Genomic DNA, 13,593 nt, shown 5'->3' on the forward strand with positions numbered 1-13,593 from the left:
TACTCAACAGCTATTCTAGGAAGGCAGCTCTGGCTCAACCAGGAGATGCTGAGCTGCTGCCAGAACTGGGAAACAGGGTTCACTGACCAGGATGCAGGCAAAGAGGCTGACAGAGGTGCTGATGAGGAGAAGAGAATCGTGCCAGAGGAAAATACCGGGTCCAGAAGACCACAGGTATTGTTCCTAAAGAGGACTGCAGAGAGAACAGTAGAAAATTAATTACTGGAGGAGGCTTTTCTTCCTCTGGTGCTGTACACAGAACAGGAATACTAAAAAAATTCCCAAATTTCAACTTTTGAATCTTGCCAGAAAGAGTAACTGCATTATGGACACACTGTGGGCCAGACTTCATGACAAGCATTTGTACATTAAGGAGTGATTTGCAATCAGTGTACAAGCCACAGGCCTCGGTGTTCATGAGCATTAGTAAGTGGGGTGAGATACTTCTCCATGGATGGCTTCAAGTGTTCCTTTGAAAAGTGCTGGTGTAGCAGAGCAATTTGCTCAGAACAAGTCACTGGAGACTGATAAGAGGAAAAGCTGAGAATAGTTTGGTGGGGAGCAAGTAGGAAAGTGGCTCTGAAATCACTGCCATCTATGAAGGATGAGGACCTTTAGTCATTTCTGTGATCACAAGGCTGCCCAACACCCACCTTTGCAGGTTCAAGCCAAGCATTACATGGAGTATACATAAACTAAGACTGCTAGTGCCATATATTTTTTTTTCTTCCTTGAAAACCATGAAAGCAGGGAAAGGAAAAGACTTGTAGTAAATCTTCCTAGTCATAAAGAGGGCTGTTGCTGTGTGGGAAGGATATCATGAGTAAAATGGAGTCTGAAACAGAAGGTACAGACCACATCTTAGAGGCACTTCTAATACGTATGCAGGAAAATTCTTGTGCAACCTAAGGATCCAGAGTCTCAGGCTCTCTCCTGAATTTGGGCATTTCTGTGTGGGAACTGAACTAAGTTTAGCCAATTGTTCTCAAATGTTCTTTTGGAATCTTTTGTGCAAATAGTCTAATTGTTGAAGTACTGGTCCACAGAGAGGGAGACCTGAGTGAAAGACAGTCTTGCAGCTGAGGGTCTCAGCTTCTCAGTCTGCTTTCCCCAGGTGCTCCAATGAGGAGCCATGAGCATGACCCTGCTCCAAGACTCCTTCTTGAAAATTATGACACTGTACAGAAAAGAGATCAAGTCTTGTGAAGAAAGGGCACAAAAGACAAGATCTTATGATTTGGTGCCCATTGTCTGTCTCAGAGGCGTAACTTGCTACGAAGATGAGTTGGGTTGGTCTCAAGGTGTTTCCACAGGAAAGTGGATAGTGACCTTGCCACATGAGCTCACTTTCCAAGCATAGGATTCCTGAGCAAAAAAATTTCTTTCAATCCATCCTGTCCAATGCCCACTTCCACTAGAAAGGGGAATGTTCCTTCACGAAAGATTGAATGGAGGTCAGACTGGGTCTGAAGTTGGAAATTTGCTACTTGCTGTGCGAATTCTGTAATTATGGACAGCTTGATTTATGAAGAACAGAAATAACAATCAATATGGCTGCTATTGTAAATGGGATTCAGCAAAATGTGTACGGGGTTTGATTCAACCTGGAAACTCCTCTGTTTCTAAATAAGCAATAAGCTCAAGAAAATCAATTTTAGCTATTGGTGCCGGATAATTAACTCACAGCTATGCAATAGTTTGTTTTCTTCATTTCCAGTTGGGCACCTTCATTTTGGGTTAAGCTTGTTGAAAATTTTCAGATTTATGCACCCTCCCTCCCAAATATTTCATTTAACTGCAACTGGTGCATTGTGACTGTGTAGAATTTAGCACAGTGTGCCATCAAGCCCCACCTAGAGGCAACGTGTCCTGAACAAGGAGCACACAATTGTGTCTCTCTTCAAACACTCTTCAAACTCTTTGCAGAGTTAAACTTGTGTCTAATATTTCCTCATATCTGTTTAGAAATACTTGCATTGGTTTTTCATTTTTCCTTTTAAATATTCTTCAATTACTTCTCTCAGTCTACTTCTAGTATTTGTATGAATAATTCAGCTAAGAACTGAAACTCAGAGACTGAAAGAACATTATTTCTGCTCATCTTCTTTCATAAAATTATATTTTCCAGTAAAAACTGGAACAAAGAACATACTGATACATATTTCAAGCACATAAGCATCTTCTCTTCATTATAAAAACTTAGAATGTGGTGCTAAGAATATCTTGATGTTGTAATTCAGAAGCTGACATTTTCATAAACTAGCTTCCATAAATCCATGGGTTGTATTTACATAAATATAAATACGTATAAAATATTTTAAAATTAAAATATGTTAATTATGGAACCCAAAAGCTTGATGTGTTTTAATTTCAACCAAACTTTCTGAGATTTTACAGAGCTGCAAAAATGCCACTGGATTGAGTACATCTACTCAATGGCACAAATGTTCTGAAGACATCCTTTGGAAGATAAAATGGTAAAAAGAAATACTCTACCGGTTGGATCGAAGTCTGGAAAATAATCCGGACAATTCTGAGCAGTGAGCCTTCCAGCAGGTGTGTCATCCCAGCACAACCAACCATCCCATGTTCGGTTGCAGAACAGACCTGGACATTTAAGAAGATTGCAAGAGTTAATTCCACAAAAAGAGTTAACTCCCTCCTGAACTGATCTGTTCTAGCCTCTCGAGGATTATTGCTGCCTGCAGATAATCAAGCTTTCTTTTTGTAATATATCCTTTTATTATTGTAACACTCAGAGTGGCATTCAGGTACTAGAAGGTACTTGTTTTTACTGACCTGATGTTAGTGGTATTCATTTTACCAGAAAGTTACATTTTAAAGCATATTGAACTGAACTTTGAGTGTGGGGTCCAACCCTACAAATTTCTCTTCTTGATTCTCTTTCTGTCAGCTCTAAGCACGTACACTAGTTGTGCCCAAGGACCTGTGAGACATCCATTTTTCATTTCACCTTTTGCTGCTCAGTAGGTCTGACAATCAGGCATTTGGAATGTAAAGATAGGAAGCATTTGTGGGGACATGCCAGCTAAAAGCAACATTAGCAGAGACAGGTGGTCCCTGCCAGGCTGTTGCCTGGTTCAACACCAGAGGCTGGTGATGTAGCTACAAACGCAGTGAAGCAGGTGCAAGATGGATCTGTAGCAGGCAGATTCTGCCTGCTGACGTTGTCTAGGTAGGCATGCTGTGATCCTGTCCTCATCATGCCCCTTCTGGGAAGGTGGTGCTGTTGAGGCTGTGGGACGTTCCCAGCCCCCAAACAGCAGAACTCAGCTCGTTGTTGATCCCTGTTACAGAGATTGTACATGCCATGGTCCTCAGAAATTGTGCTCTAAGGCTGTTTGCTGTAACATGTAACATGACTCATCGTGGATTTATACAAGATACACATTAAACCCCCCTACACTTCCTGGTTTTTTTCCATTCAAAACCAGTTTATGTTGGGGAAAGAGTATTTGTCACCAAGATCATCAGGTTAAAGTGAAATAGAATGAGAAGATACATTTTAGCTTTTTTTTTTCACTCTGGGCCTGAGGAAGTATTAAAATGAAGGTTGTTTTTGAAAGAATTGTAATAGAAAGCACCTAATAAACACTGCAAGTTATTAACATATAACAGGTAGTTACTTCTAGAACTTTTGAAACTATCCACAGATAAACTAACTGAAGCAAGAAAGCTGTAAAAAGACATCTGAATTGTTCCAACTTGCACCAATAACTGCTTGTAAGTCAAGTAGTTGTTGATTAAAAATAAAAAGCATAAAATTTAAAACTGAATTTTTTCCAGATTAGATCTTGTTCAGAAAAGAAATTTTTATGCACACTTTTTCTTCATTAGCTAAGATTTTATGCACATATATTTTTCAGTTATCAAGTTAAATGTGCAAATGTTACTTGTTCACTTAATTAACCAATCACCATATCAGCAGCTTGTTATCTTTCCTTCAGGCATTGTCATATTCTTCTAGATCTTTGAAATGTATCTGAAAAACTTTTAGGAACATTTTTGTAATACCAAAGAAGAAGAAGAAGAGTAGAAAGTGATTGCAATCTGAGCTTGTTTTTGAAAAGTAGTGCCAAATGGAGTTGGAGGGAATATCTAGTTTTAAAACTTTAAATCCTTCGCCTGGCCTGATAAAGAAAAATAATCACATAGGTCAATCTATGCATCATGGACTTGTCTTCCAAGGTAATTATCAGGATATATATATATATATGCTCACATTTATCTTTATCTATCTATCTCTGTATACATATACACCCACATATATATATATCCGGACACACTGCTGTTCTGGAGGGGTGGTCATGTCCTTCCATGTGCCTGAGCTCCTCATTTTACTTTGTCTTCAGTTCAGAGTACAATTTCAGTGGTGCTGGCACCATTTTGCAGTCATCCATTATCCTCAGTCTGAGTTATAAATGAATTAAGTGCACATTGCCATGAACCAACAGCCCCCAATGGCATCACTTAAATTTAGCTGCCAGCTGAAGGAATGCAGGCTGTCCTCCTGCAACAGCACTGCCCTTGAGAACCCTACTAGGAATTCATGTCTTGATACATATAAATTCCCATCTCATGCTGGAATATCAACTTATCACACAAGGAAAGTGAAAAAGAAAGGTGAATCCAGTGGTTACTGTCAACAGATGCAAAAATCAGGTGTTTACAGAGGGGGAGACTAAAAGAGTAATCTAACAAGAAACAGTAAGTTACTTCCCCTGCAAGTCCAGCAACTAAAAGGCTTATTTTTAACCGAAACACCATTCCTTCTACCCAATAATCCTGTTAACTGCTTGTGGGTACTATTCACCTATTCACTATTCACTCTTCACTATTCACTGATATTTTTTTCTCTAGCTCCTCATATCTTCATTCGTATCTTCTGTGAGAAAAAGTAACCAGAACTCTCAGTCCCAAACAGAAATGCTGCTTTAAATACAATTGCAGCATCACTATTATTTGTCATTTCCCTTTTTATTAATCTTCATGTATGCCTTCTATTCAATAAAGATGTTTTACAAACCTCTTTTATAAGCCTCAGTGTTTTATAAACCTCTTTTTCCTGTTGTTGCTGCTGAATATAGAATATGTGGAACTTTAGCTGGTACAGAGCATGATACCCAGCAGTCAATACAGAAACACCAAAAAATTGAAACACTGAGTGGAGCAAACAGACCAACATTTATATTTAGGATTCACAATCAGGTGCGACTTTGCTGAGAGGTTCAGGAAAATGTTATTCCCCAAGCAAGAACAAGAGAGATTCAAGCAGCAAAGCACTGAGCCAGAAATGTAGGTGACAGGGGAAGGAAGAGCTGTTCATTCCCTGGGCTTCTTCCAGGCTTTTTCCTTTCTTTGCCCTAGGAGGATGCTAAGTAAGTGTGAGTTTGTTTACTGCTTGTGGAAAGGAAACTGCACCCTGAGGAAGACTATGGGTTAGTATAGAGAAGAAAATATTTCTTCATAGTTATATAACCACACATGGCAAATAAAGATTCTTAAAAAAACCCTTTTTACCTTTTTTCTTGTATGGAGGAGCTCTGTTCATCCTCTCATAACATTTGAACTGTGAATCTATTATCTTCTGCCGTATCACTGAATTTTCAGTTACTACAGGCTCTAATGTAGGATCAGTATAATTTACAGCAGAAGAAAGACTTGGAACAATTCTCTGTATGGAAAGGAAAAGCTGTTAGTACAACTGGATAAACAAAGAGGATTAAATTTACAAAAAGTGAGGACCAGAAATTTCTATTACTCATTCTTGAAAGGCCTTTTATTTGCACATATGTTTATCATTATGATGGGCCTTGTACTACTTACAAAGTAAATGCTGAATTTATTAGTTTACCTCATGAAAACATAATATTTTAACCAAGCCATTTTTCTTGCTGAAGAGACAGTCATTAAATACTTGATAAAGTCATCAAAATCTTTTCATTTAATTTAGTGTCTTCAAGAGAATTTTCTGTTAAACCCATATATTTCTGTTAACTTGTGCTAATTTCATTCTAGACAGTACAGGCAAAATACCTCAGGGCCACAACCTTTGCTTTGAGCTTCTGCAACAGTTAAGGTCAAAGAAGGTAGAGTTTAAACCTCAATGCTTGACCTTAGCTCCTAGTTAAGTACCTAAGCAGACCCCCTAAATTTGATAGTCTAAATAGCAAGGTCCTCTTTGATACAGTGGCATCTTCTGAATGATCCCATTCTAAACTGCCTGTCTGTTAAAGGAAAGGATCACTGCCTTTGGAAGGCAAAGATCTCAGCTAGAGAGGTCAGTTATGCTCTTTTGCCTTTCATCCATCCATCCGTCCGTCCTGCCCTCAATCACTCCACCCCTCCTTCCCACCCCACCTTGTACAGCTGAGGTCTATAAGCAGAAATGAAAGTGTGGAGCTTTAGTTTGTTCTGTTCTGCCTCAATCCTGTATTGTGACTCTTCTTTGCTTGAAGGTGACAGTAAAAGATGAGTTCCTCTGCTTCCCCACTCAAAAACAACATTGCTGTAGCACTTTCCTAGCATGACCCTCTGTTTTCCCCTATACTAAATGGTACTGAAGCCATCACAAACACATTCAGATTAATTTTCAGGCTGCTTCAAAATCTAGGACTCTCATAAACATACAAACTTGACCTTTTTTAGCAGCAAATGCAAATACAGAGATCTTTAGGCATGTATTTGTAGTTGTTTGAACTCAAAACATGACAGGTTTGAAAGTTCAAATATCTGCTTACTTCTTACATTTTGCTGCCCCTTTTTTATGGCACATCACAGACAATTGTATTCCATCAATACATTACTTCCCCCCGCCATTTGCATGCTAACTCACCTTTGTAAATACATGGCAAAACCATAGTGTGTTTGACTTAACTGAAAAAAAAGCCATTACTTTTATCCTCATACTTCTGTACTAAACCATGTAAGTTTAATATTTTTATACTCTTATATCAAATCAATTATGTTTTTCTAATCTCATCTCATCTCATCTCATCTCATCATCTCTTTTGACACAAACGTTTTCAACTGTATACACCTGCTAGCTGGAGGACATGGAGGCAGTCAATCTTGTACTTAAGTAGGTGCTTGAAATAAAGTAGGAGGAATAAGAATGAAAATATTTTCTGGCAGAGATAATTTTATATAAATTTTAGATGTATGTATACATCACCCTCTTGCCCTCCCCCCAAGATATATTTGGATGATGAAGCCATTTGGAACATTTCATCTGGCCCTCCAAGTAAAAAATTAAGTATCTAGAAAGTCAGAACAGGAAATATAGAAGCAAAGTCAAACATCACAGATCCCTTAGCTTTAAAAAGACTAAAGGGAGCAACTGGAGTCCCCAAGAATATTTTAAAAACCAGCCAAGGAAATCCTAAATCCAGCACAGGAAAGTGGAGATAAGGTTCTTCAGACAACCTCAGCTTTGTCATAGCCCTTCAGGTCCATGTCCATGACACAGGCTCTGGTGCTTCTCTGAAGTGATTAGTAGATAATGCATGTTAATTTTTCCCATTCTTATTTTGAATAATACCTCAGTTGCAAACTGTACTCAAGACAGAAATAACAGCTTCATCACAGGATGCTAGGAGGACTTCTATGGCAATGCCTTTCTTCTTGATAATTTCTCTGCAATTCTTGGCCAGTTTGGGAACACATCCATATGAAGGATGATGGTTTTGAGGGGTGAAACACAATTTGGGCATTAAAGTCACAGTATTCTTATAGATAGTTTCGTTACTTGCAGTGTGTAATTCCTGAAGAAGTTGGCTCTTATTGGGTGCAGTTTAATGAGAATATTCTGATTCTTGGAGGTAGAGAGTACCTGTGATGGTGGATAGATTAAATGTCTTGTACTGTGTACAAAATTATGTAGGAGTGCTCAGCCATGTAACCAGGAGGCCCATTCTACTGCCCCTGCACAAGACAATCGTGGAGCAGCTGAAATTGCCAGCCAAATTTCTACTGCCCACATTTAGGCCAGCATTTCACTCAGACAGATAAAAATATGAATGAGTTGTGCCACTAAAACTCATCAGTGGAAATCACTTGATGGCCTCCAGTAAAATGAAAGCAAGTTTGGATAAAAGTCGGAATAATAACATTAGATTTATAATGGTCTCTGTCCTAGGGTTACTTTATGATGCTTGTATCTCAATCATCTGCTCTGTTTATGCTGGATATTATATTCTGTGCCTTCAAGGCTGGCTCTGACAGCAAAGGTGGGGAGAAGAAGCACAGTTTTTGTTATCAACCTCACTCACTCCTCCACATTCGGCTGGACTGTGCTGTCTGGGCATGGACGGGCCAGAACACCACACTCCTTTTGCTTTTTAGCTAGTTAGTTAGTTTAGCTAGCTGAGACAGTCTGAGCTTTCCCTGGGCTGTTTTTCTCTCCCTTTTCTTGGCACCATTTGAACCTGCTCCAGACCGGGACCCACGAAACACCGAAAACACTTTGCAATGTGCTGGGGCCCGCTCTACAGCCTTCCCCAGGGCTGGAGAGACTGACAGCAGAGTGACCACCCACCAGAGAGACTTTCTGAATTTGTCATCTCTTCAGAGCAGTGAATGAGTTTTGTCATCCAGTATTGTTCATTTTGTGTGCTGGGGGCTGCTGTGCTTGTTAAATAAACAGGTTCTTTCCACTTCCCTCTGAGGAATCCTTCCTGAACTGGTTGGGGAGAGGGGCTCTGTGGGTTTGCTTTCTGGAGGGGCCCCCTTTGAAGGTTTTCTTCCAAATTTGCCCTAAACCAGGACAGTCTCTAAAATTATTTTTATTCTTTTTTTTTTCCTCTTTTTTTCTTTTTCTTTCTATAAAACACAATGACTCAGATCTTCAAAGGTAATTGCCCAAAAATCTTTCTGGGCACTTTTTATGTAATTGAATAAGTTGTGTGGGAAATCAAATTAAGGGGTTATACATAGGTATGTCATCTGTGATATGCCCTTTAAATCTACTCTTTCCTTTGATTGCTATTCCTCATTTTTGTTTGCCTAGATCTGAAAAGCTGGCCTTGGAAGCTTGAACACAATTTTCTTCTCCATATAAATAAGATTACCATTTCAGCAGATTAATGAAATATAAATTTTGTGGCTTGCTGGAGGTGGAGAAGTCATATCCCTGTTTCAAATACTGGGTATTTTACCATCCAAAAGAGAATCCCATGTCCACCACCCAGAATTTAAAGCTTGACCTCCCAAAGTCAGTCCAGTGGGCTGATGATCCAGCCTTTATATACCTGTAGTCAGACAAGAATTTTGGTACAGTTTGTGATGCCAGATGTTATTATTTGTTTTAGTCTCCCTCACTCCTTACTATAGCAGTCAGAAAAAGGCAAATGGGGCAGGAAGACATCTCTGGCTCATTATTCTCTTTTCAAAAATAGCAGGAGCTTGGCTATGGTTACATGGGAGAGAAAGTTTAGTCTGTATCATGTTAATGGGAGAGGTTGAGAGTGTCCCATGAACATCTGTGTATAAGGGTGTATCAGCTCTCATGGAATTCATGATTTTGACTCACCTGTTCTACTATGTTTTCTTTGCTATGGCAATGCATTTTAGAAATTAAGACTTAAAAGACACATTTGTACCACAAAAAAGCCAAGGTCAATTAATCTTTGCCTGGCAACTACCTACAAATATTGAACCTATAAAATATGGAACAAATTTTAATTGTTCATAGTTCATTAATGCACATTAAAAAGCCTTCCCATCCATGCATCAGATACTTCAGATGGAAATATAGATGATGTTTATACAATAAAGGAATGCCTCATTCATTTATAAACATTCTTTATTAAGGAGAAATAATTAATTCACAATAATCAATGTGATCATTGCTTAAAAATGCACTGAATTCTTCAGAAGAAAACAGTTTAAGTGATGTCCCATGCAGCAGTTTAGCAGCCGTACATATGATGTCACTCCTAAAAGTCCAAGTAAATGACGTCATACATACGACCACCAAGCCACCACGTGACAAATGACTGACATAAGAGAGTGAATTATCATTACAAAGAGAAATAACAGGCTGCTGGGAATGCTGAAGTTCACTTTATACCTGGAATGAATAAAGGATTCTGAGAAAGCAATTTGGCTTCATTATTAAACTATACAGGAATGAACAAACAATGCCCTGGTTTCTGTAACAGTAACTGCTGTTAACTTGTGCTAGGCTGCGCCTGTTTCTGCAAGGGAGAATCCAGATGAAGTAAGCATAAAAGTATTTCACTTTTTCTTCCCCACAAAATATTGGACACGATGAACAAGCATCCCCAAATATTTTTCTTCTGCCATCAAGCAGCTTGCAGGACACTAACACTAACTGTATATGACATTCAGGAAAAGAAGGCTTTTGTAGCTGTCTTGTTTTCCCCTCTCTTCCACTAAATATAATAATTTAGCAAGAATTATTGGTGAGCTCAGGCTAGTAGAAATTCTGGATGCTCTAACTGTTTTTTATTGATTTCAACAGCTCAATCATTCATTTGGTATAATTCTTTTAAAAACTGCTGTGTGCAGTCATCTCTTTATGGATCACTAAACTTCTGTTCTTCAATACATCACATTTTAGAGGAAGAGCTCAGCATGATTTAGATGAGTTGCAGAGCCCCCCTCATATTTTTATTATGTTTGAACTATTTTTCACAACTGCTAACGTTGGGAAAGATAAGAAAACAACTGTGATACCTTAAGAAGGTCATTAGCATATGATATTCAGTAAACATAATCATTTCTATCCATCAGAAGTATGCTAGGAAGCAGCAGGCAATTTCTTTGGGGAAACACTACAACATGACATGTTTTACTTAATCACTGAATGTTAGAATTTTCCCATTCTCTACCGCTGTTGGAGCAGGATGGTAATTATCTCAGTGAGATCCCATATGACAAACATGGCAGATTTTGGCAGCTGTTTAAACAAGTATGAGATTATCAGGTGCTGTAGATGAAGACAAGGCTGTTGTAGTGAAAAGCAAGTCATAGATCTTACAGTTCTTTTCCATTTCTACAAGATTTGCTTACAGAAGAAGCTTTACTTTCATTTTAGCCTGATAAAAACTGTGGGCTAATCCAGAATACTTCATGGATATTTTCTTGCAGCCCTGATTATCCTCTTGTGAGAGGTCTCTCTACTGCAATCAGCTGCATAGCAACAGCCTTGTTTTTAAAAAAAGCAAAGATACTCAAGATGTCCTGATCATCCCTGAAACTGGGTGAATAGAGCAGAGTACAGCATTCCTGGTTCTTGGGAAATGATGAGCAGCTTGACTCCCAAATACTCACACTAATTCTTACCACTTTAAAATATCAGAAGTTTGCTTTCCAGAGCTTCCCTTGTGTGAGAACACGTTCTGAACTTCTGAGTGCACATACTTACAGCATGAAGCAACCCATAAATAGTTACACAGGGAGGTGTGCATGCAGAACAGCAGCTTCCAAAGGCATGGTCTAAGGTGATGAGGCCTAGGGGGATGTCACCATTCAAGGCTGGGAAAGACTCTGGGCTGCCAGAGGTGCCAGACAGCAAGAAGGGTCAGAAGAAGCGAGACAAAGGAGGCTGTGACAGATTTTCAGCAGCTCTTCCAGCCCATGGGAGATCTGCTCTGGAGCAGATGCTGGAAGAGATGCTGTCTGAGCAGGAAAAGGCTTGTTCTCACAGTACCTGCACAGACATGGGTTTCAGAGATGCACACTGAGAGCCACTGAGCTGAGCAGGAGCAGGAGCCCAGTGAAGTTTGTGTCCACACCACTCCACCAGTGTGTGTTGCCCTCCCAGCTGTGAGGATCAAACAGAGGCACCATGGGCAGCTCCCCCATCATGGTGGCAAGTGCTTGACTAATGGTTCTGGAGGCTTGAACATATCCTACCACTGTATTCCGAAATACACCAGTTTATGCAGTTAGCAAAAATTACATTTAGGTTTTCATATAATTAATTTTCAATGTTTTGTGAACAGGAATTATTCACGAGTCTTTCAGGTGTTGGAAAGAAGTATCAGACTCTGCATATCTTTGTGACTGAGGCTTGGTAGCAACTTAACAGATTTGGACACAGTGAACATGCACAATTTGTTTTTTGCTCAAAATGAGTTTATTTTAAAATAGAATATTGGTCTAGTGGGCCTAATTGAAAATAGTGTGGCTTTCAGCTGCAGCATCCGTTTAGTCCTTACTATGCATGTTGTGTGTGGTTGGCTCAGGACACAAAATTGGAGTATGTGGGAAAAGCTACTTCATCAATCCTCATTTCCAGGGCCATTTGTAGGCACAGTTCTTACTTGAGAAAATAAAGCAGAAAATAGAAATCTCTTCTGTCAATGTCCTGAAAAATTGATTGGTCACACAGGAAAGAGACCCAAATCTTCTTCTTCTTCCTCATTCTCAGAAGTTTGATGCTGCTGGGTACACTGTGCTGATGCTCCATTTTTCTTGTGAAGAGAAACGTGCACTGGGGACATGAACTAATTGCTCCAGCATACCAGGGCTTATGTACTTGAGGAAACAAATTCCAGTCACATTCTGTGGCTCTCAATAGTTGCAAAAAGCTAGAGACCATCAGTCTAAAGTGAACTACGACATAATGAGCAATTAAATTTTCTAGTGGAATTCCACTTTATAGTAGAGGACTATAAGGTGATGCATTATCCTGCATCCAAAAACAAGAGAATCCATCAAAGAGGAAGACAGTAAGGAATTGCTTGTATTTCTAAATTATGTTTTGGAACAACTCATGCTTCAGGGTTTTTTTTGCAAAGATGGGTTATTATGGATCTGTACATGGAATTGCTATCAATTCTGTGCAAAAAATTACATGCATAAAAGAGATGGTTTCTATCAGAAGGTACCAAAAGCACTTGGTATAAAGGAGGTGATGGAAAGGAAGTGTCTGTGCACAGCAAATCAGTAATTTTTTGTCTGTGACAAAATATTGAAGGAGAGATACGAGAAGAATCTGTGAAGTCTTCTGCAAAGCAGTAACTATATAGAGGGCAGAGTGTGCTCCAGATCTGAGATTGTGTTAGGGAATCACACCTACACTAAGAAAAGAGATTTCAGGTAAAAGTCTCCCCTACTCAATAGGGGTGACCACCACAGGGGAAACACCAGCATCTACAGTGGGGCAAACAGCACAGAGGAGAAAACAAGGATCTCAAAATGTTGTGTTGCTTTGCAACAGCTCACAGCGATCAACTGGGAGTTCAGGTCACAAATGATAGGATGACAGAAAACCATGGAAGTCATCAAAGAAGGGAGATCTAGAGGGTGTCTTGTGGGGTGGGTAGAGGAGAGGATGGGAAATCACTCTTGTCTGTGTTGCAAATCACCTTAATTACTGTATTTACTGTATGATTAATTACAGATAGTGGATGACAGGTCTCACAGTTCTTGGAACAAAGGAATGATTTGAAGAACCAACAGAGTGGGAACCAACAGAGCCTTTTTGAAAGAGAGACACCCTTTACTCATTACAAACCATAAATTAAAATGCAAAAAATGAATGGCTTCTACCATCTGCAGATGGGGAAGTTTTTGGAAAAATGACTGAGGCAAAATATTTTT

The 13,593-nt window shown here is 39.3% G+C and overlaps 1 protein-coding gene across 2 annotated transcripts in view; it reads right to left on the reverse strand.

Moving 5' to 3' along the window:
- CALCR (calcitonin receptor) overlaps positions 1-13,593 on the reverse strand; it is a 157,287-nt gene that overhangs the window by 53,399 nt on the left and 90,295 nt on the right. For both annotated transcript variants that reach the window (XM_030944012.1, XM_030944011.1), the window contains exons 3-4: positions 5,542-5,695; positions 2,497-2,607 (exon numbers count right to left, since the gene is read on the reverse strand). In XM_030944012.1, coding sequence (XP_030799872.1) covers positions 2,497-2,607; positions 5,542-5,695 — 265 coding nt within the window. The remainder of the gene's footprint in view (positions 1-2,496; positions 2,608-5,541; positions 5,696-13,593) is intronic.

Source organism: Camarhynchus parvulus, chromosome 2, assembly GCF_901933205.1.
Source record: "Camarhynchus parvulus chromosome 2, STF_HiC, whole genome shotgun sequence".
Classification (NCBI taxonomy): Eukaryota; Metazoa; Chordata; class Aves; order Passeriformes; family Thraupidae; genus Camarhynchus; species Camarhynchus parvulus.